The sequence below is a fragment of the Psammomys obesus genome, unplaced genomic scaffold (assembly GCF_907164565.1).
Source record: "Psammomys obesus unplaced genomic scaffold, mPsaObe1.curated_primary_1811, whole genome shotgun sequence".
Lineage (NCBI taxonomy): Eukaryota > Metazoa > Chordata > Mammalia > Rodentia > Muridae > Psammomys > Psammomys obesus.
Genome location: NW_026592510.1, coordinates 23940892 through 23963553, shown reverse-complemented (window position 1 = coordinate 23963553; position 22662 = coordinate 23940892). Strand labels below are relative to the sequence as shown.

General features: G+C 42.8%; 1 protein-coding gene across 1 annotated transcript in view; it reads right to left on the bottom strand.

The window, feature by feature from the left end:
• Positions 1 to 794: 794 nt before the first annotated feature.
• Stx3 (syntaxin 3) overlaps positions 795 to 22662 on the bottom strand; it is a 38186-nt gene continuing 16318 nt past the window's right edge. The window contains exons 2-11 of the mRNA XM_055613809.1: positions 21708 to 21791; positions 13367 to 13466; positions 11923 to 11997; positions 10573 to 10640; positions 8735 to 8843; positions 7702 to 7775; positions 7427 to 7561; positions 5341 to 5451; positions 3851 to 3964; positions 795 to 2515 (exon numbers count right to left, since the gene is read on the bottom strand). Coding sequence (XP_055469784.1) covers positions 3881 to 3964; positions 5341 to 5451; positions 7427 to 7561; positions 7702 to 7775; positions 8735 to 8843; positions 10573 to 10640; positions 11923 to 11997; positions 13367 to 13466; positions 21708 to 21791 — 840 coding nt within the window. The 3' untranslated portion in view covers positions 795 to 2515; positions 3851 to 3880. The remainder of the gene's footprint in view (positions 2516 to 3850; positions 3965 to 5340; positions 5452 to 7426; positions 7562 to 7701; positions 7776 to 8734; positions 8844 to 10572; positions 10641 to 11922; positions 11998 to 13366; positions 13467 to 21707; positions 21792 to 22662) is intronic.

Here is a 22662-nt window from a genome sequence, read left to right as displayed (position 1 = left end):
ACTGCACCAGCTTGTTCTAGCCTTGGAAGCAGGGGTTTTAAGGCAAGTTCAATGCCCTTTTACCATTTCCAGATACAAGGGTTCACATTGTACAACAAGAACAAACATCCTCACTGTTGAGAATCACCATACAATTAGCCTCAGTCAGGCAAATTGCTACCTTGTCTCCCCATCTCCCTCCCTCACTACCTCCTCCCAATTATTCTTCATCTACTCCAAAATATCCCTTTCCTTGTTTTTCTCTAACATTCAGCTACTCCTTATTCTTACCTACTCCTTATTCTGTAACCGGGGTGGCATACACCCAGAATATAAGTCTGTCAAGTTAAGTGACAGCAGGCCTGCCCCTCCCCAGACAGCTCACCTTCTTCAGGCAAATATGCCCCCAATGGTAGAAGCCAAGATGATGGCAAGGATAATACAGCAGATCATAATCATGATCTTCTTCTGCTCATCACAAGGAGAGAGAAATACATGAGAAATGGCATCACTGTGCACATACACATTCTGACGAAAAGGAAACAGGTACAGCTAAACATGGAAGAGGGAAGGAAGGGAAAGGGGATGCCAGAGGAAAATGGATGGATCTGGCTTATTCATAGGAAAGTTTCCAGCTTAGAGACTTAAAATCATATCCACAAGGATCTGTGTGTTGTCCTTTCTGCCTTCTGGATAGCATCCCAACAGATCTACTTCCTAACTAGAGCAAGTGACAGTTGTCTCCAGGGAACCAAAAGTCGCCACATGGTGGCACCAAATCTAAGGCATTTTGCAGAGAGATAGACCCAGAGCTGTTTTGTAATCAATATAAATTCATTTTATTTTTAAATTAGCAATAAAATAATCAAGTTTACATTTAAAAAATACAAACAACAAAAGCCTTTCACATGTGGCATTTCAAACTTTCAGCTCCTGGACTCATCAGAGGAGAGAAAAAGCCTGCACTGAGGACTGCCTGCCCTCCTAGCTGGAGCCAGTCCTGCCAGACATCACAGCCATAGGGAGGAGGGCATCCCTTTGGCTCTGTCTTGAGTGCTGGGTGACTGAAGAAGGAGCCTTGACAAAGGAAGCTCATAGGCAGGGCCTAGATTAGAATGCTCACCCTGTCTCACAAAACATCAAATTCGGGGCTTAAATACCCAAATTAAGGGATACTGGCAGGGACCACCAAAGGTCTAAGGCTTACCACTGGGTTGCAATCACTAAACAAAGACTTCCAGGCTGTTGCCTCCATGATAAGAATAACAGGAGACGAGAGAGAGCAGGAAGGGCTATCCTATAGCCTCCCAAGTCTCCTGCCAGAGGGAGACATCACATAGATAGTGCAGATAACATCTGATAGTTGCAAGATGTTCCCTGGACAACCCTCTTGTAGACAGCAGATGGGGGTAAACTACGCTCTCTATCTGCTGTGCAGAAAACTTCAGTGGGAATCAACTCAGTCCTTACTCCAAAGGTCTCAATTGATTCCCGTTTCAGCAGCCATCCAGAAAACAAGCTTCTTGGTGGCAAAGGGGAGGGGAGGGTGGGAATCATATTTCTACAATGATTCACTTGAGGTAAGCATATATTCCTTACCTGCTTTTAGCCAATCTCTGTTTACCTTTATCACTTTATTTTTTTTTCTGAGGTTATAGTATCTTCTAGTTTTTCTACTTCCTGAGAGGCAGACAATTATGTACATATCTCTCACATACATAGTTATAAAAGTACACCTGGAACACAAAAATGATTGACATTTCCAGAGCCTGAGACTATAGCACCTTGTCCCTGGACCAGTTATAAATCCCTGGTTCTGTTTGGCCTCAAGGTAATGGCTTCACAAAGAGCAATTCTCTAACAGTTTCCAAGACTCAGACATGGAAGCATATTCCATAACGTCAGTCTTTGCCTATGGTAGCTTCCAAGGACTGTCACCCTGATCCCTCTGAGTAAACGAGCAAATACAGAGAAAAATCAAAGTGGCCAACAAGCTGAAGTTAGAGCTTAGTTAGAGGGTGAATTTCAAATAAGCCAAATTATAAGGCTAAATGGCATCTGTTAGTCCCTCCTGTTTTCAGGATATGGGACAAAAGACTGGCTTCCTGCCAGCAAGGGGCTCTGATCTAAGTCAAACTTGGAAGAACCCCTCTACTTTGTTAGTTACTCCTCTACAAAGTATATTCCAGGAGAAATTCCATGAGGTAGAAATACAGTGCCTCGGGCTGGTCTCACAGGGATTTTCCAAGGCAAAAGGCATAATTGACACACCAGAGGGAGGGAATGTTGGATTGCTTCACACAGTCCAGAAGGGAGGATACTTCAGCTGCTAGGGTGGGAGGTGGTTTTGAGGAGACTCAGGACTGCATCAGGTAGTCTAGGTTCCTCCAGGGGTAGACTGCTTGCTGAGCCAGGTCCAAGGATGGTTACAGGGAAAAAAAAGGAACAGGTGCCCCTCATTCTTAGGAAGGCCACTCAGACTCTGTTCCCATCTGGAGACAAGAGTGGTCAGGCCAAGCTGGAGTGAAATCTGGTTCTAAGAGAGGTAAGGAGAGGGGAGCTGATCAGTATACAGGACAATGCTAAGGAACAAGATGAATTGGCCACAAACCCCAAATGTGGAGATCAAAGATCAGAAATGTCTACAAAATAGAGCATGCAGAAATCAACACAAAATTGAAATAGCCCAGAGACAAACCTAAGGCTGGACATGCAAATCTATATCAGCTCTCAAAAAGGTTCATGCCTGCTACTTCAGTAATGTAATTTCTGATTTTATAATAAAGAAAAGAAAAATACAAAGTTCATCACACTTAATGATAGCAAAATAATATAAACTCCAACACTGAGAAAATGCAAAATGTCCTCATGTTGAAAATTAGATTTACAATAAGATTTTAGGGATAAATAATGGTCCTTATGATTTTCTAACTGGATAAAAGCACTATATAGTTAGTATAGTCTGAACTACACAAAACTGTGTATGAGCCTGCCACATAGTAACAGAAATAATATTGCAAGATAACTTTCACTTGTCTATATCTCAAAAGCTTTTAAAATAACATATACTCCATTTTATATTTTATTCAGAAAAAAAAAAAGAATGTTCTTAAGTCCCAAGGACTACTAGATCATCTTTATGATGCTCACCACTAAGCCTGACTTCCTAGCCAGTTATGTCCTACTACATCTTGGTTGATAGCCTAGAGTTCTTTTGTCCTTGTAGACAAAAGAAAAAACGACCTTGTTCTATAAAGGGAAGCTAAGGTGTGGTAAAGCACTCTCCTAGGTCTACTATTAGCTGTGTAGCTCTGAGATTTGAGTTTTTCTACTTCCAAAATAACACTACCTGTCCCACAAGAATGTTGTGAGTATTCTGCTATATGTAAAATGGTGTTTGGCAGACTCTCTGCCACGTCTCAACACTTTAAATGTTATCAAGTACCTATTCAGTAAGCCAACCATTCAGTCACAAACATAAGGCCTGAGGCTGCAGTGTAAAGCTTCAGCTATGTTGAAAAGGATGAGGAAAGTAAAGCCCAGCATCCGTGAGAGCTGCTGAGAATTTGGAAAACAAGTTCCCAGATTACACCCAGCATCTACCCATATCTCCTGGGTACAGAGAGTAGAATAAGGTGCTAAGTGACAAGATAAAGTAGAAACAATCTTCAGGCTACAAAAACAGAAGACCTGACCCATATTCCGCAGCCAGAACCCAAGAACGGAATTTTAAGAAAATGAAAGAATTGAGGCTACCAGCAGTTTCAAAGTTCACTGTGACAGTCATTAGACCAGAGTAGAATTATTACAGCCCACACTAATTCCTCAGGAGGAGCCAATCCAGACTCCCCAGAAGCATTCATCTACTTACATTTCAGTGCAGCAGCCCCTTAGGCCACTCTTATTTCAGCCCAACGGAAAGTCCAATAATCAACGCTAAAATGCCCAGCAACACAACTACTACCACAATGATAATTATCAATTTCTGGAGAAAGGAATAAAAAGCAAAAATAAGATCATTATTACAAAAAAAAAGTAATAGCAACTCATCTAAAATTCAGCCTTTCTCATCTCTTTAAAAAAATAAAATCTTAATCCAAGACGTATACATTGCTATATAAAAATGTTCTCATGGAATTTTTCATTTCTTAAATTTCCTACCTAGCAGTGCCAGCAAGTACAAATGGTGTGTACTACAGGTTACATATGTACACTCCTGGCAGTCAGTACCATCAGATCTCTAAGCAGCCCATCACCAATCCATGAAATGTCTAAGTTTGCCTATTCAACAGGACATATGAAGATATCTCTGACATAGTCCTAATTACCAACTTGTATTCATCTGTCCTCCTAAAACCCCAGTTACATACTTCAGACTACATTTACTGAATGGGTGTCCAAAGTGTGATTCATGCTAGCTCCCTGAATAATTGCACAAGCAATAGGTGCAGTTGGAAGAGAAAGAATTAAAGAACAAGAATATCAGAGCCTAAGAGAAGTAAAAAAAAAAATTTTTTTTAAAAGGCAGAAGTTGCCATAACTGGACATCCACAGCCAGTGAGGACAGAGCTTCAATGTTCTTGAGCATAGGGCCAAGAGGAAAGGCAGACTCAAGACACACTGGAAAGAGTATGAGTGGGGTGTGAATGGCAGGCCCACCTCCTATACTCCTAAGTGGCCTCTGACCCTCAAAATATTTCAACTAGAAGAAGAGAAAGGAAGTACTTCCATGAATGTGTGGTAACTTTTATATAACAATTAGCAACAGTGCTAGGCTCAAGTTAGAGAAAAAGAATGGTGGGCAGAATGGAGGACCATGTTTTCTAAAGATCGGAGGAGCTATATAATATAAGGGTTCATGAGCTGCATTCAAGAGATTAGTGACAAGACCTAGGCCATGTATCCAGCCCACGGGGCTACTCAAGTGTGGGTTCTTGGGCCAAAACATGTGAGAGCCAGATCCATGCGAGGTACCCGGGAAGGAAGGAAGGAAGTCTCTAGGAAAGGCTAAGGTAGGGGATTGGAAGAGGCTAAGGCTAGGACAGAGACAAAGGACATGGTCTCAAGAACAGAGGTATAAAGGCGACAAGAGACAGGGAGAGAAGACACAACAAGCAGAGCCTGAGGCGCTCACCCTCCGGGCTTCACTCTGATACTTGACAGCCTTTTTGGTATCTGCCACAGCCCGCTCCACAAAGCCCACTGACTGGTCCATGTTGTTCTCAATACGGTCAATCATGGCTCCCTTTCCCCAGATTCAAGATGTGGTGGCAACAGAAACAGACAGGAAGAGGAGAGACAGAAAAGTGCAGTAGCAAACAAAACGGTCTCTGCTGTCTGAAGACAGAAGGAAAACCTCACCTTCCGAGCCTGACTCTGATACTTCACGGCTTTTTTAGTTTCATCCCGAGCCTTCTCCACATGGTCCACTGTATGCATGACATTCAACTCTATGTTATCTAACATCTCACCCTGAAAAGAAGACACAGCCACACCTGTTAACCCATCCACAACAGCTCCAACTAATGTGGGGAAGGGACTGTATAGTGTTCAGTGCCAAGTTGTGGACAGAAACCTTAGAGCACAACTTTGTGTAGAGAAAACTTTCCTACTTCCTGTGTGATGACCTCTAATTCCCCAGTCCTAGTGGTCACTCATTCAAATAACTACTGGATTACTTCCTTGAGATCAGCACTATACTAAGCATCTGAAGCAGTTTTACTAAGCTTAATAACTATGTGTTATTAAATATACACAAGGAAATTCCCTCTCCAAAATTTTCTTTTAATTTTCCTATTTTTTATGCATATAGGGCTGAACCAAAATAAGAAAACGTCATATTTTTAAAATATCACGAGGATGGTGGCCCCTTCTTAGCCATCCAACCCCAAACCAAGTTCATTCAGCCTAAGCTGAGTTTATTCACTACTATGAAATACTTCCCTGGCTCATAAAAGGTATTTGGTAAGTATCAGGTTGACAACAGTAGAAAGGACTTAAGTCCTTCAAGAGAAATGACCAAGCCCCTTACCCAGTGAGTGTTGGCTCTACACATGCTTTGAGGTATATCTTCCCTTCTAGACTCTAGTCTTTTAATAAGACTAATCATTCCTAATCATTTCCCAGCTCTTACTGCCCATCAAGGAAGTTTGGTGACTCCAGTTACTTCCTAGGAATCTGAAGATGAGAATTTCCCTTGCCCACCTACACCTTTCTCAACCCCATCCTATCACCTGAGGATTCTCAGTAAACACAGCAAGGCACTTACCATTACTTGAAACTCAAATCAGATCCTCAGCAAAGGCAGTATGGTGGGAAAAAGAAAAGTGGGAATGGAGGGATTAAGAAAGAGGTCTCAAAGGCCAGAAAGGGGGATGGGAGAGGAACACCAAACAAAGGGGCAGAGAACTAATGTAAAAAACTAATTATCCAGTGTTCAACTAGGGCTTCAACTAGGTTTAGCGGTCTAGCTACTAAGCAAGAGTTTCCAACTCTGTCCCAATGGCTGAACAGCTGGACGTTCTTAGTGCACAGCACTGTGACCCTGAAGATACCTAACTCTTATCTCAAAAACCAGGGACCAACCATCTGACAGAAATGAACACCACATGCAAGCAAAACTGAATTCCACCCCCGAGCAAGCATGGCTGGGATGAACTGTTAAGTAACATAAGTGTTCCAAGTGTTTCTATAAATATTATTTTTCTAATTCTTCATTCATGTCTAGTGTTGATTCTTAGCAAAAAGTGCCAAAATGCTCCAAAAAAACAGAAGTGAAAGAGCAAAACTGGAAAAAAAAAATTAACTTGCTTTTAAGTTCTATGGTGGATTAGAAGGGGAAAAAATGTTTTCAGTAAAATAGTTCATATCAGTAGACTGACTGTCAAGGTATTGTCAGTAAGACCTTTTAATTTTTTTAGGAAGGGTGGGTCTCATGTAGCCCAGGCTGCCCCTCAAACTTGCTCTATATTAGATGATAATGTTGAGCTCCTGATCTTCCTGCCTCTGTCTTCCAAGTGCTATGAATATAGGTTTATGCTGCTATGCCTGGTTTATGCAGACCTGGGCCAGGAAATGGCTTGGACTCAAGGCCTTATGCATGTTAGGCAGGCATCCTATACTGAACTATACATTATTCAGCCAAAGAACACATGTCTTTAGTTTTAAGGTGGGAAAGAAAAAAAGTGCTATGGCTGGGTGAGCTACGTTCTTGTCCTGATACACAAAACTTCATGACTAACTAGAATCACTGTGAACTCAAAGTAGCAGGCAAGAACAAGACTGAGTTAGCTCAAAGTGCCAGCATTCCATAAGAATACACACCTCTGCCCCACACACTAGAATGCTGTTGCTTCGTGATGAAAATTCCCTATACCTGCCCTACCCAACCTCCAGAATGGCAACTGTGGTTCTCAAAGAACTGTGTGCTTTTCTCCATGCCAGCTACCTGATTCTCCACCAGCATGGCGATGTCCATAAACATGTCATGGAGCTCCTTGATGCTGCTCTCCAGCCTCACGATGTCCTTGTGCCGACCCTCAATCTCACTGAGGGCTTGCTTGGAAATCTGAGAGTCGATGATCTACAGGAGGCCCCATACAGATAGGCCATCAGCCACCTTAGGAACAGAGTGCCCCTGCACAGCCCTCACACTGCTCCCTCCCCCGCATGGGCTGCACCCGACACCCCCCTCCCTGTGTCCATGGAGGCTCAGCCGCTCACCCCAGAAGTGAAGATGGCAGGGTTGCCACTCTCCAACATCTCTTCCAGCTCCTCATCTGTTGTCTTCTTACCAGCTTTATAACAAAAAAAAAAAAAAAAATACAACATCAGAAACACGTTTGAAGCACAACTCCATTTACAATTTCCTCAAACTGCCCACAACAACCTCCCAACTCTACTGATGTCTCCCAATTAATCCATCTTGAACTTTATCAGCAGTATCCCCCACCCTAAGCATGTACTGCATTACTTCCCAGATCAAACTGCTGATTAGCCCAACCACGGTACCACAGAGCCCCAGGCCCTCGTCACAGTGCAGTTCGTGGGCAGCCATCCCTTACTCCTGCACTGCAACTTCAAACACCCTCCTTCCAACCCCAGACAACTTGCCGCTCCTAAACAAACACATCTGCTGCTTCTTTGTTCACACAGCTTCTCCCATTTGAAGCCATTTGCCTTGTAAGGCATACCCTTCCATATCACTAAATTCCTAAAGTATATACTTTTTATTTTTTTTTTTTTTGAGACAGGGTTTTTCTGTATATCCCTGGCTGTCCTGGAACTCTGTAGACTAGGCTGGCCTCAAACTCATGGAGATCCACCTGCCCCTGCTTCCCAAGTGCTGGGATCAAAGGAGTGTGCCACCACCTTCTGGCCACCTTTATTAATTTTTTTTTTTAATTCCTTACAGCAACTAGCACACCTTTGTCTCATAAACATTCTTTTCCATTTAACTGCAAAACAGTGCAACGAGTTCTCAGGAGACTAACTATTTAGTGTGTTTCCCCTGGAGAGAAGGGAAGTGTCAGACCCCATAACAATATAGTTCCTTGGCTCAATAAATGTGCTGCAATTCCACACAGGCTACCACGTTACAGATCTAACCGTCCCACAGCATCTGTCCTGTGTTTGAGTCCCAAAGAGGATGGAGAAGGCACAAGCAGCAGAGTCATTGTTGCTTCCCCCAGGACTCAGGATGGACAACCACGTTGCAGGAAAAGGTGGGGACGCTGGCCCAGCTTCAAACACATACTAATTTCAAGCTGCCGCTGGATGCGCCCTTTGCTGCGTTCACGGAAGTCCACCTGAGCCTCGTTGTACTTTGTCATCACCTCCACAAACTTCCGGGAGAGCACGGAATGCTACGGGAACAATGTTAAATGAGTAAACCCTCTGGAGACGGTGTAAAACTCCGCCCCACCCTGACACAGCCTACTCTGCAGCCGCCCTGGGCTTGGAACCGAAAGAAAAATATTCAAAACCCAGTTTTGCTTTCCTACTCTGGCACTGCACAAGGAGTCCACTGCCACCGTGTGAAATCCCTATTACGCATTTTCTGCTTTACTGAACTCACATAATTTTTAGTCAAAAGGAGAGAATCACTGAGAACCTGAGAGCCCAGTTAGCAACTTTCCACCATAACCTTGGCTAAAGTTGTCAACTTCCCTTCCTGCCAAAGATCCTTCAGTTCTTACCCCAAATGACAACCTCAACATTTCTTGCTTACAAATAAACATTTTCTCTCAACAGACCCTTTTAATAATTTCATTCCTTGCCCACCTCACAGCAGCAAGCCCTCTTGATTTCTCATTTTACTAAACACACGACTATCATGTAAATTCAGGCTAAATCACTGAAAAAGCCTAACGAGGGACCTCCTAGCATCTTGTCTCGTCTCCACTCACATCCAAAGGACTATCATATCCCCCTAGTGCTGTGAAGACTGAAACAAATGACTGTCAGCTACTGGATCAGCTCCAATTCCCTCAACCAGTATATAAAGACCTTTGGAGTTGGACACTCCATTATATGCTGGAAATTCAGCATCTGCTACCCAACTACAAACTCTTTTCTCGAGGTAGGCTATTCCCATGACATTTGTCCTTCATTCATCCCCACTGCCACCAACACCACTCCTCTGCTGCTGCCAACACACACGCACAAACATACCCATCCCTAATCCCATTTCCTATTTCTCTCAAAAATAAAGGAAGCTCTGGCTCCTGAACCTGCCTGTCCCAGCACTCTTGCTTACTCACGGCTGGGCCTTCTCCAGCTACCCCCTGTTCTCCATGAGCTCTTTCAACGATGAGACGAATGTGTATTCAATTATGTCTTATACTGTCCTCCTGCTATATAAGATTTACTGCACCACTTAAACATCACATCAGGTTCCTCCCTCCTTTCTTTCTTGTTCTGCTTTGTCTTTTAATGTTCTCACACCATAGCTCAAGCAAGGTAGCCCTGAAGTCTCGGCAGCCCTCTTGCCTCAGCCTCCCAAGTGCTGGCATAATGTATATGAGCCACCATGCCCAGGTTCTCATAGGACAAGGACCATGTTTTTGATGACTCCAAAGTGCCTGACTCCGAACTGGGCAACTGCTAACTAACAATCTTTAGAAGAAAGACATCAATCCATTTCTTTGCCTATGAAATAAGGCAGTGCTGAAGGTGTGTTCTGAAGAGTCTCCGGGGGTTACTTCAGGGGCCTCCTTTCGAGCATGAGAGAAGGCCAAACGGGACCAGTGGGCCCTGGTCACTGCTTCAACCTGGATGGTTCCCCTTTCCCAGTTCCTCAAACTGAATTCCAATACAATAGTATCATATTTTTTTCCTCTTTTTTTTTTTTTTTAAAGATTTATTTATTTACTGTGCATACAGATCTCACTATAGATGGTTGTGAGCCACCATGTGGGTGCTGGGAATTGAACTCATGACCTCTGGAAGAGCAGCCAGTGCTCTTAACCTCTGAGTCGTCTCTCCAGCCCCCCATATTTTTTTTTCAAATGCACAAAGGAGAAAAAATAATTAAAAGAATGGTAAAAAAAAAAAAAAAAAAAAAAATGATTGCCAAACCAGAAACAACGTTACCTGGGACTTTCGGATCCGCAGGTCTGCTGAAGACCGGACCTCGTCTTCTTCGATATGCTTCTCCATGCCTGCAGTGAGAGGGTTAGTCTGGCATCACATTTGTCCTTCCTTCCACAAAGCACCCTATTCCACACAGACCTCCTTACCCATCCTCACACACAGAGGCCATGAAGATGGACAACGGGAGGTTCAACTACAAAAGGTCAGGGTCCCCTCCCATGAGCTGCACACTTGCTCTTTTTCTCCTATGCTGTTGTCAGGTCTCAGCAACACAAACAGCAGTTCAGTTCAGGCCATCAAGGGACTGAGACTCAAATCTCTGCCCTGCCACAGATTAGCTGGGTGGCAAGGGGAAAACCAGGAAACTCTTTCCACCATCTGTCCTCTTATTTATAAAATGGAAAGGGCTGAGCACACTTTGTGTGAAATGCTTAGAACCAGGAGTGTTTCATATTTTATCAAAATTTGGAGTATTTGCACATGAACAATGTTGGGGGGGGCACACAGGAGTCATATGGAGCTTAGAGATAATTTTGTACTGTGTTTTTAGTGCACTTGTGAGGCTTAGTGTGAAATTTTCTACTTACAGTGTCATATGAATGCTCAGAAAGTTTCAGATTTTGGAACATTCTGATTTTGGAAAATTTGGATGAAGTATGCTCAACCTGAATCTCCTTAAAATACCCATGTGAACCGCTTAGCATTAAGGCAGTCATATGATCACCATTTTTAGAAGCTGTCTTCTCCTCCGTACCCATTAAAATAACTGTTGTAATTTACTGGAAAGGGGAGAAATAATATGATTTCTTCTCTGACCAATACCACATACTGAACAATTACTTTGAACAGGAATATGGATTGCAGATGTGGAACTAAGCAAGTATTTGGGCATCCACATGCTGAATCTATGACAGTGGTTTACTGAACTGTGCTCCAAAACCAGGAAAGGAAGCAGGAGTAAGAAGATACATACAAAGAAATGTCTGCTGACTGAATGGCAGCCCCTGCACCTGTGTCTCTGCGGTTACCCCTTCAAATGCACACAGGGGCTGGGGAAGCACCAAGAGAGAACCAGGGGTGAGCTAAAGCAACCGTGACAGTAGAGAAAAGCACATCTGCTCTCCTACTTCCCAACTTCAGTTCTGGGTGTTTTCAACTACGATGAGAATTCAAGAGGTGACAACTGACTAAGAGTACAGCAGGTCAGTCCAGGGACAGTGCCTAAGCCTCCAGTAAAAATAGGACAAGTGATATCTCTCCCTTTGGGATGATTGACAGTTGAGAGGTGAGCCCTGAGAGGCTGTATCTGGTTTTGGTAGAGACTGGCTTATTCCTGTGTTCCCTTCTTACTCTTCAGCTTGTTCCGGACGTTGTTGGCCCTTTTCTTGATCTCAGTTGTGAGCTGTTCAAGGTCATCTTTGGTTTCTGGGTAAACATAAGAGGCAGGCTCAGTTAGAAAAAAATGGATGAACTGCTCTACAAGTGACATCAGTGAACAGACGAGGCAAAAAACTTTCTCGGACACGCGCTGCCACTGCAGTGTTCATCTCAATGTGCTTTCCAGAATCTATGACTGCAGTCACAGAATTTTTTTTTTTCTTTTTAAAGTATTCCCAGACTAAGGAAATAGCACAGTGGCAGATCATGTGCTTAGCATGCACCAAGCCCTGGGTATAATCCCTCGAATCCAAATAAAATTATTAATTAACTAAATTAAAAGGCATTTTCTAGGCACTCCATCCCAGACCTAAAGAACCAAGTACCCCAGGGTTAAAGCCTAGGATTTGCTTTTAACAGTTCTCTTCAACCCAAGTCATGCTTTTAGAGGAATGAACTTGTTTAACATGTGAGCTCAATCTCAGTAGATAGGAGAGAACTCTATGGAAGTTCTGGGGAAAAGAAATTTCAACCAAAATCCATTAACTAAAATAAAGCAAATATTTATGATGTAACTCTGAGGTGCCCAGAGCTGTCCCAGCTGATGAATGGAGCGCTATACTCATGGTGGGTATATGGAACAAAATTAACAATAACTACAACCATTCATTGCAGAACTATCCTTCAGTACCTCCAGACTTAACACCAAGTGAGAAAGGAAGGGACCAGAGAGAAGATAGAGATTCAGCCATCAAGGGGCTGAGCCTGGCAGGGAATGAGAAGGGAATACATCAGAAGTCTTGATAAGTAGCACAAGGTATGGTTTAAGTTCTGAGCAAGGTGTGCAAGGGATGGCTATGGAGAAACCCTAGCACAGCCTCAAGAGGTCTGGAAGAGTCCCTAGGGGCAGAGAGAGTGGAACTGAGTCTCAACAAAACTACAGGTGAGCAAACAGTAAAAAAGTTAGTTAGTTAGTTAGTTAGTTAGTTAGTTAGTTAGTTAGTTAGTTAGTTAGTTAGTTAGTTAGTTAGTTAAAATGAAAGACTACAGGCTAGCTAGGTAGCCAAGGAGACTAAGAACAGGAATCCCAAGGAGAAAGAATGATGTATAAAGAGCAGGAGGGAACAAGGCATGTTTAAGGAACAACCAGAGGTTAGCATGAGTAAAGTATCAGGGGCAGAAGTGGCAGGTGAAATGGTGGAGAGAAAGATGGGAACATGAGGAGACAATTCTCATATGCTCCACTGAAGAGTTCCAGTTTTAACCCTCAGGAGAGAGGTGTGATATGTGATATCATATGTACATTAGCATAAGAGAATGTTATGCTCCCCTGCTGTTCCCAGAAGAGAGGAAAACAAGCCAGTCTCAGCCCTAATGCAAAGGACCAGTACAGCGACTCAACTCAGTCAGCACTCACTTGGCTCTGGAATCGGTGCAGAGAGAATGATACTGTAGAGTTTCTTAGCTTCCTCCACATGCTCTGAGATCTTGTCAATGTTGAGCCGAGTTTCCTCAATCTATAATCAGAAAGACAACAGCCTTCACCATCAACGAGTGAAACTATGTCCTCACCTAAAGGGAATGATTATCAGAGCTTCCTGCTCCAAACTGTCTACCTTCTGTGTTTGTGGAAGAATATGAAAAAAAAAATCTTTAGCCACCAAGGAGTGCCATCTTCACAATCAAGTAAATTAGTCCATAAAGAACAGTCATTAAGATCCACACTCCTTGTGTGGGTGGCACATGCCTGTAATCCCAGCACTCATGAAGGTGGAGGCAGGTGGATCTCTGTGAGTGCAAGGCCAGCCTTGGTCTACAAAGTGAGTCCAGGACAGCCAAGGCTACACGGAGAAATTCTGTCTTGAAAAACAAAAGCCACACTCCTCCTCCCCTCCACACACACCTTAAGGTAAGGTTCAGATAGTAGACAAAAAGGTCAGGAAACCCATGGAGAATAACCAGGAAAGGTAACTGCAAACAGTATGGGAAAGATCCTTTGGCCCCAAAGTGAGAGAAGAAGAGAATGAAGGTAGGGCAGGGAGGAAGGAAAACAGTCAAAGACAACAGAGCAAACCTAGAGAATGAAAACCAGAGAAAAGAGTAAGAGAAGAGAGAGGAAGATGGAGAAGACAAGGGACAAGGGAAAGAAAGAGAGTAGGCAAGGACATCTCAGAGGACCGTCAGGCTTTTCTCGGACACATGTTCTGGTGAACCAAATCTTATAAGCTAACCAACACTGATCGGAACCCAGATTTACAGCCTTGGACCATTTCTGTACATTTTAAGGCTCCTGACTGCGCAGGTGTTGTGCTATAAAGCATTTAGTTTGTGACAGAACCCCATCACAGGATGCTGCTGCTCCCTCCACCGGCACCAGCTGCCTCAGCACCATGGCCCCTGAAGCAGATCATAGTGAGGGCCAAGAGAAGAGACCTCAGCACCCAGTATGCCTGCCTGCCTCCTCCCAAAGTGAAGAGAGCAGCAGCATTGCAATGGTTAACCAAAAGGAACTTTGTCATTGACATAATACAGTTGTAACATCTGGAATGCAAATTTGAAACACAGGTGCCCTTTTTCTCCAATGGATGGGTCACCTCCTTTTTAAAACCTAATTACAGTGCTCTAGAAAATAGCAAAGGTCAAGCTGGACCTTTCTATCCTTCACATCAGCATTTTTGCCACTAAAAAGGATTTTTTCCCCTCTTTATATGTTGGCTTAGATGTACCATAGTTTGATAGTAGGATCACTATTTAAAGATGTAAAATAAAATATTAATGTAATCATATCAGAGTATAAATAAACATATGTATAACTACTCAAATATTTATGTAGCATTTTAATAGTTGACAAAAATAACAGTTAAGGGTACATTAGCATTATTATTCAGATTAGAAAACTAAAGTTTAATAAGTCATGGATCCCAACAAGTGTAATCACACATTATTGCCTGTAAATACTGGTGGTCTCTAATCCAACCTCCTCTGCCCTTCCCCTTTCTCTCTTCTAAACACTGGCTCCTGTGGCTAGAACTGGAGAAAATCCTGATCCACGGGGAGCTGCTATGTCTACAGCACCTCAAGTTCCGAGTTAGTATAGGCATTTGAACACTGAGAGTTAGGTCCAGGGCATCCCACCTTCAGCTTCCCTTCCAGATGTCCCAAGTCCAGGAGCAAATTCCACGCCACCCTACTAATTACAACTGCTCTCTTCCCTCTGTCCTCATCAATCTCTCCATTTGGAGGCATTTGGGGGATCTGATTAAACATCACTTCAATCCATTCACCAAACAATCACAAGACCCTTTGGAACTTCAGCGTGAGCAACAAGAGCTTTTCTCTCCTGAGCTTTGTGTCAGTTTTTTCTTGGAAGTCTTCGTCTTCCTGAAGGATAGATTTCTGAGTATTTCTTGGTAACAGCTACATGAGATTTCCTTTTGTGCATTTGACAGATCATCAGACAAATCATCAGATGAAGCCATGTAAGAACTGAGAAGTACTTAAATCTTAAAAGCGTAAAGAACTATCTTTACGCTTTATCATACATGTAGATGATGCCTGGCCCTTTTCAGTACTTCTGTGAGGTCACCATCACTATCTCCTTTCACACAAAAGAACTGAGGCAGAGGCTTCAAGCCCATCTTCAAACAAGAGGATACTGAGGTTGGAACCAAGCATCTGTTAGATACCAAACCCTGTCTCCTAAACCAGGAAAGGACCAGAGCGGAAGACTCCTTCTCTGCTAAGCTCACATGCAGTCACCCTACATCAGGTTGATGTACATGTCCAACCTAAATTCTGTAAGATTGGTTCTGCAAGGCCAGGCGTAGCTGCACATGCCTGTAGACCCAGCATTGATGGGCAAAGACCAGTGGCTGATGAAAGCACTGGCCAGCAAGAGTAGCCAAAACTGTGAGCTTTTGGTTCAGTGAGAGAGAGCCCGTCTCAGAATAGTAAGCAAAGAATGATGGAGGACAACACTCACATCCTGATCCAACTTATACATGTATGTTCATGGGTAAACACATCTGCACACCCACTTGTATACACCACATGCATGTGCACACACACACACAGAGAGAGAATGAGAGAAACTGACTGGTTTCAGTGGCATTTCATGGCGATGTGCCTTACCTCTCTGTCTGACCACAACTTCCTATCAGGAGCTTTTTGTACAGTTAACAGAAGAACTGTGGATGGAATAAGCCAGCCCAAATGTGGGGTTTTCAATTTACCCCTGAATTCGAGGGTAATGCATCCCCACTGCCTTTTTTACTTTATACTGATTTTCAGACCAATGATCTGTCAGCAATATGAGACTCTAGCAAATACAATTTTAAAAAAATAGCAAACAGAAAAGGTTCGGGGTTCAGCTCCACCTCTTAGCAGTTTTATGACCTTGAACAAGCTTATACCGTATCAAGAACAAAATGAATATTAGACAGTAACAGTAAACACAAAGAGCAATAATAACCGCTCATTTATTATATGCCAGGCACTATGCTGCATGTCTCATTTAATCCTACAGCAATCCTAGTGTCCTCAGCAACCATTCACAGAAATCTAGGGACATCTGGTCACCCACTGTAGGTGCTGCCAATTAAAATGACCACAGGGAAGGGAGGAAGGGAAAACTGTGGTGGGAAAACTGTGGTCAGGATGGAATATGTGGGAGAAGAATAAAAAATAAATAAGTAAAATTAAATAAAAATTTTAAAAGAATTATTCTCTGTCTCTCTTAAACTTCCAAGTCCCTAAAGAGTTTTTATCAAGATTTAGATTAGTGTTTCAACTTTTCGTGAATGAGAAGAATGACCTCAGAGTTCTTGCTGGCCAATAAAAACAAGTTTTCTGAGGCAATATTCTCAAATCAACTAAGCTGAAACACTGATCTTGCCCAATCACAATGTCAATCGTAAGAACAAACACGGGGGTTAAAGGAACTGCGCTGTGGATGGGAATGTAAATTAGTACAGCCACTATGAAAATCAGTGTGGAGGTCCCTCAGAAAGCTAAACACAGAACTGTATGTGATCCTGCTGCTCCACCCCTACAGACACACCTGAAGGAAGTGACGTCAGCATGCAAGATACCTCACACCCATGTTTACTGCAGCAATACTCACAATGATCAAGATAGAGAATCAGCCCAAGTTTTGTCAACTGATAAGTGGATTTTAAAATGTGCACATATTAGAATGATATTGAGCCATAAAAAATAAAATATTGTCATTTGTGTGAAAATGGATGGGTGACCTAGAGGTTAAGTGGGAAAAAAAAAAAAATATGTTAAAGCAGTCTCAGAGAGTCAACAAGACACGTTTTCTCTCATACAGAATTTATGCACACACACAAAATGAAAGTAGGTGAGTCACTATTAGTCACTGTAAATATCTGTTTAATGAATATATGACCACAAGTAACTTCAAGAAAAAGCATGCTTGAGGCTGAGGGAAACGGTCTGGTAGACCATTAGAAGAGGTCCCAGGTAAAAAGCAAGGATGTAGTAGGGTAGGTGGCTTCAAAGAGAGCACAGTATTCACATATATGACAGATAAATCTGATAACCTGTATAATATATACACTTTATAATTTATTTTATTTGCCTTGATATTCTGCCTGTAAGTATGTCTGTAACAGGGTGTCAGATTTTCTGGAACGGGAGTCACAAACAATAGTGAACTGCCCTGTGGTTCCTGGGAATTGAACCAAGGACCTCTGGAAGATCAGCCAGTGCTCTTAACCTCTGAGCCATCGCTCCAGCTCAATATATACATTTTTAATGTGGTTCCCAGCAACAAAGAGCAAAGTGCAGAAAAATAAAGTGGGAGAAATAGGTCAGAAGCAAACTGTCAAATAACTAACCAAATAACTAACTAACTTCCTGCCTCACTTTTGGAAGAGCCTAGACATCAGAATCTGACAGCTTGCCTACTTTCTTCTCATGCAAATACCTGATAGAAGGAGTTAAGAAGTTCTCAACCTGCTGGACTTGATCTGAATGCCTGGATTTCCAAATTTTAATCACTTTGAAAGGTCCTAGGTTCTAACAAAACTTAAGCCCAAACAAAAAATCCCTGTGCTTCAAGATAGTCTCTCTGTAGCTCCTACTGCTTCATCAACACACTCCCTTCCCCAACCCACCCCATCCTGGCTCTGGAGAGCTTTGCGTGCACTCTGTAGATACGATTCAGATCGCTTCAGATGCTGGGACTGAGTTTCTCATCTCAGGCTACTTGATAGACTTCATGGTGCCAAACGTGCAGGGTCACCCGTAAAGGTCTTTTAACGATGTAAGTTCAAGAAATAGGTGGGTTTGAGGCTGTGGGAAATGGTCCAGTTGGTAAAGCATTTGTCTTGTAAACTTAAAAAGCTGAATTCAGTCCCCAGAACCCAGATTAAAACACAAGGTATAGAGGCATGTCTGTCTTCCCAGCACTGGGAGACAAGGACAGGTAGATCCCTGACCAGCCAGCTTAGCCTAACTGGTGAGCCCTGTGCCAGTGAGGCCATATCGCAAAAAAGGTGAATGTTCCCGAGGCTGACACCTGCTGTTGCCTTCCAGTCCAGCCCCACACACACACATGCACACTTGTGCACAAGCTTATACACACCTCTGAGAGAGAAAGATGTTTCCTAACCACAGCTAAACAGTCTCATCCCTATAATGAACTAGATGTTGTGCCCCACAAATTCATACATTGATTCTTAATGTAAAGGTATCTGAATGAGGTTTTTGTAGGTTACTAGGTCATGAAGGTGGATCCCTCGTGAATGGGATTAGCTGTCTTTGCAAACACACTGGGAGGCTACAGGAAGCTGAAATACACTGTAATCTAGAAGGAACACCTTAGCAGAATCCAATAGTACTAGTACCGGAGCTCAAACTTTTGGGCTCAAGAATCACAGCAAGTAAGTTCTATTATCTACAGGCCACCCAGACCCTGTACTTTGTGACAGCAGCCCAAACTAAGGTAGACTCCCCAAAAGAAAGCTTCAATGGTGCATTTTCCAAAGTGCAGTTGCTAAGCCTTGTTAATAAAAGTTCCATGTCAGGTCTGTGAAGAGCCAAATGCTGAGAGAGTCTAGTAAAGCAAGTTTCTTCACTGTGGGACTTCCTGGAGCCTTTATGAAGATTATATGCATTCTAAGTTTCTGAGAAAGGGTCAGCAAGATGGCTCAGTGGATAAAGACATTTCCATCATCCAAGTTAGATGCCAAGTTAGATGGCCAGAGAGAAGGCACTCACTGTAGAGGAATTTTAATTCAAAACATGGCTTCTCTGGCAAGAGATCACATCCAAAGACTTTCTGGGTCTGTATGATCTGGCTGGAATATAAACACACCTTTAATCCAAGAAACAGAGGCAAGCAGATCTGAGTTCAAGGCCAGCCTAGTATAGAGCAAGTTTCTGGCAAAGAAAAGCTTAGGCCCATATATGGTGGTACAAGACTTTAATCCCACACAATGAAGGTAAAGTTAGTTTATAGAAGGAAGTACCCATGTTTTGAAGTGATGTCTAATTGAGTGGCAGAAAATGTGACAAATCAGAGAAGATTTGACAGACTAGGACACACCCAACTCTCATGAAAAGAGGAAAGGGAAGCTACTTAAGGGGCAATGCAGAGAGAGAAAAAGGCAGTTTTCCTGGGGCAGTAATAGAGAGAAGGGTTTCAGAGAAAGAACATAGGTGAAGACAAAATGAATCAGAAAATGAGAAGGAGCCAGAAGACTAGAAGAGATTGTTGGAGTTAGTGTGAGGCCAAGCAGAGCAATTCAGAGGCCAAGAGAGAAGCCAGATTGAATAAGTCAGCTAGGAGAGGAGTTTGAGCCACAACAGCTGAGTTGAACCAGCCAGCTATGAGCTCAGAAAGAACAAGAAAAGGTGAGCTTATTAAGTAGTGAGTCTCAGAGGCTGAAAACATTCTAGGGCCTACATTAGTCTGTACGGAGGCTAGAAGCTTCCAGGACTAAGCCTAGGTTAACTGAGGCAAAAATCCTCTGAAACAACACTAAAAACAGTCGAGTAAAAGATCATTTTACAACTCACTCTCTTTGTGACCTTTCTTACAAAGGCTGGTCAAGGCCATGTGTCCAGTACCAGCTAGGAAAACAGACTCTAACCTTTACTCACAGACCAAAGCCCAGCATCTTCCTACTTTGCATGGAATATTGCCTCTTAGGAATCCTCCTATGGAACAGGAGAAGAGGGAGAACACATGTACTAGAGATCCCTCATCATAAAGAAGATGTTCTTTAGCACATGTGAGTCTCCAAGGCAAGACTGTAGTGATAGGGACAAAGTCATCTCACATCAACTCAAGCCCACCTCCACCACTGAACAAGAGTATTGTCTTCCACTGTGCTAAGTAGAACAACACAGGTGCTGTGTGACATCACCGAGTCCTTGACTGAAAGGTCACACCCACCCCCAAGCAGAGCTGGGAGCTGTGGAGGCTGACAGCAACTTTCCAGTCAGGCCAACACACACTCAGCTTACCTCTTCAACCCAGCTCTTAATCTAGCAGATGAGCAGGCACAAACTATCAAGCTCCAGTCCACTCCATTCAGGGGAACTGTGGAGGACCACTTCTCCACACCCACGATCCAGATGGTGGGAAACCCCTGAATTCTCCCTCAAAAGATAATAATGTCTCTTCTCTCTTTCCAGGGAAAGAGACAGAGATACAGAGACAGAAATTAAAAGATACAGTAGAGACAGAAACCTCAGTGGCAATAAGACTGAGGAGGAGGGGGTGTTAAGAACAACACACTGAGTACATACATGCCTATAATATTCTGGATGATTTATGAGTATAATCAGACCCAATCTATATAACCCTATGGGGAATCATTATCCAGCTGACCCCAATTTACAGGTGAGGAAAACAAGGCTCAGCAGGTTAAGAAACATCCACAAAATCGGCCGTGGTCAGAAGCAGTCTGAGATCTGAACCTAAGTCCGTCCACTCCGGTCCAAAGCCAGCACTTCTGTTCTTTATACTCTCCCGCCTCCCCATGCTTCCACCACTCAGCATTGCTATAGCTCAATCTGAAGGCCTTCCTGCGCAAGAACATGTGACTACGGAGGCACACATGGCCCTGTAAAAAACGGCCCAGTAGAATCTTGTTTTCTCGGTCGACACTAGAATTAAAGCAATTAGAAAAATTTTTAAGATACGACAAATTTGACTGGTATGAATCAAAGGCCTAAAGAAGCAATAGTTTTGATTTTACGCCTAGCTGTGACTCCCTGGTTATATAATTTTAAATAAGAAAAGACATCTTTCAAATGTTCAACTACATGTAATTTACCCTTTTCTGACTCTATTAAATCCTTTATTGTTTATTTTACTTTGTGAACGGGTGTTTTGTCTACATGTATATGTGTACCATGTGCGTGCCTGGTGTCCACAGGGGCAAGAAGAGGGCATTAGATCCCTGGCATTAGAATTACAGATGGTGTGACTCATCATGAGTATGCTGGGAATCAAACCTGGCTCCTCTAAAAGAACAGCAAGTGCTCTTTAACCATTGTGCCATCTCTGCGGCCCCTTTCCGCTGACTTCCTTAATAGGATGTAAATTCTAGCTACTCCCAAAAGCTGAAAACAGAATCTCCCTGGAACAACTCTGCCTGCCCATCTGTTCCTTTGCCAGCATTAAAACATCTAAGGTGGGTTTTGTTTTGTTTTTTAATTTTTACTGAGGAAACTGTGTTTCCTCATACACATTCAGAAGAAAACACCAGAAGGCTGCCCACCTCAGAAAAGAACTCATCCATGAAGGCTGTGTTGTCGATAGCAATCTCAACCTCGTCGGTGTCATCATCCTGTGTCAGCTGCTTCTGCAAGAGAACAAAACAGGCCAGGGTGAGAATAAAACCACTATAAACAGCCACTGTAATTGAAGGAGTTATATTTAGGCATACATATACATGTGTCTAATGATGTCATTGTATGACATCGTTTTATAATTATATGTGTATATATATAATTTTCTTTAAAATGAATAAAAATTCAATATTGTAATACTCTGGAGTGGTCTGTAATTGAATACAAGCTCTACCACCTCCTGATTTTGTGCAAGGTAAGAAGGAGGAAAGAAGCAAGTTACTACTCAGCTTCTTGGGCCCGGGGTTCCTTTACTGTCAGAAGCTAATAGCACAACTTCATAGAATTTGTTAACAAAAAAATGAGATAATCTGGGAGGTGGTGACACACACCTTTAATCCCAAGCACAAGCACTTGGGAGGCAGAGGCAGACAGATCTCTGAGGCCAGGTTCTGGGACAGCCAGGGCTACCCAAGAAGCCCTATTCAAAAATAAATAAATTATTTAAAAAAAAAAAAAAAAGAAAGAAAGAAAGAAAGAAAAAATGATATAATGAACATAAGCATTTGTGCACAGGATCTAGTACACCGAATACTCAATGTTAGGGCCTGGGGTGTTGTTGTTCATCTGTCTTGTTTCGCTTTGTTTTATACTGCGGGTGGAAGCCTAAGCCTTCACTCATGCATTAGGAAAGCGCTGTCACTGAGCTCCACAAACACTCCAGTCTTACTGCTATCAGCGGCGGTGGCATTTCTTCAACTCACTCTAGTTGAAGAGCCTAAAACTTACAGAGATTTAGTAATAGGCAGACTCTAACCCACCCACACTGTTTAAACACGCTCCAGGCAGTTCCTTCCAAGCATGAGTCATTGATCCTCACAGCTG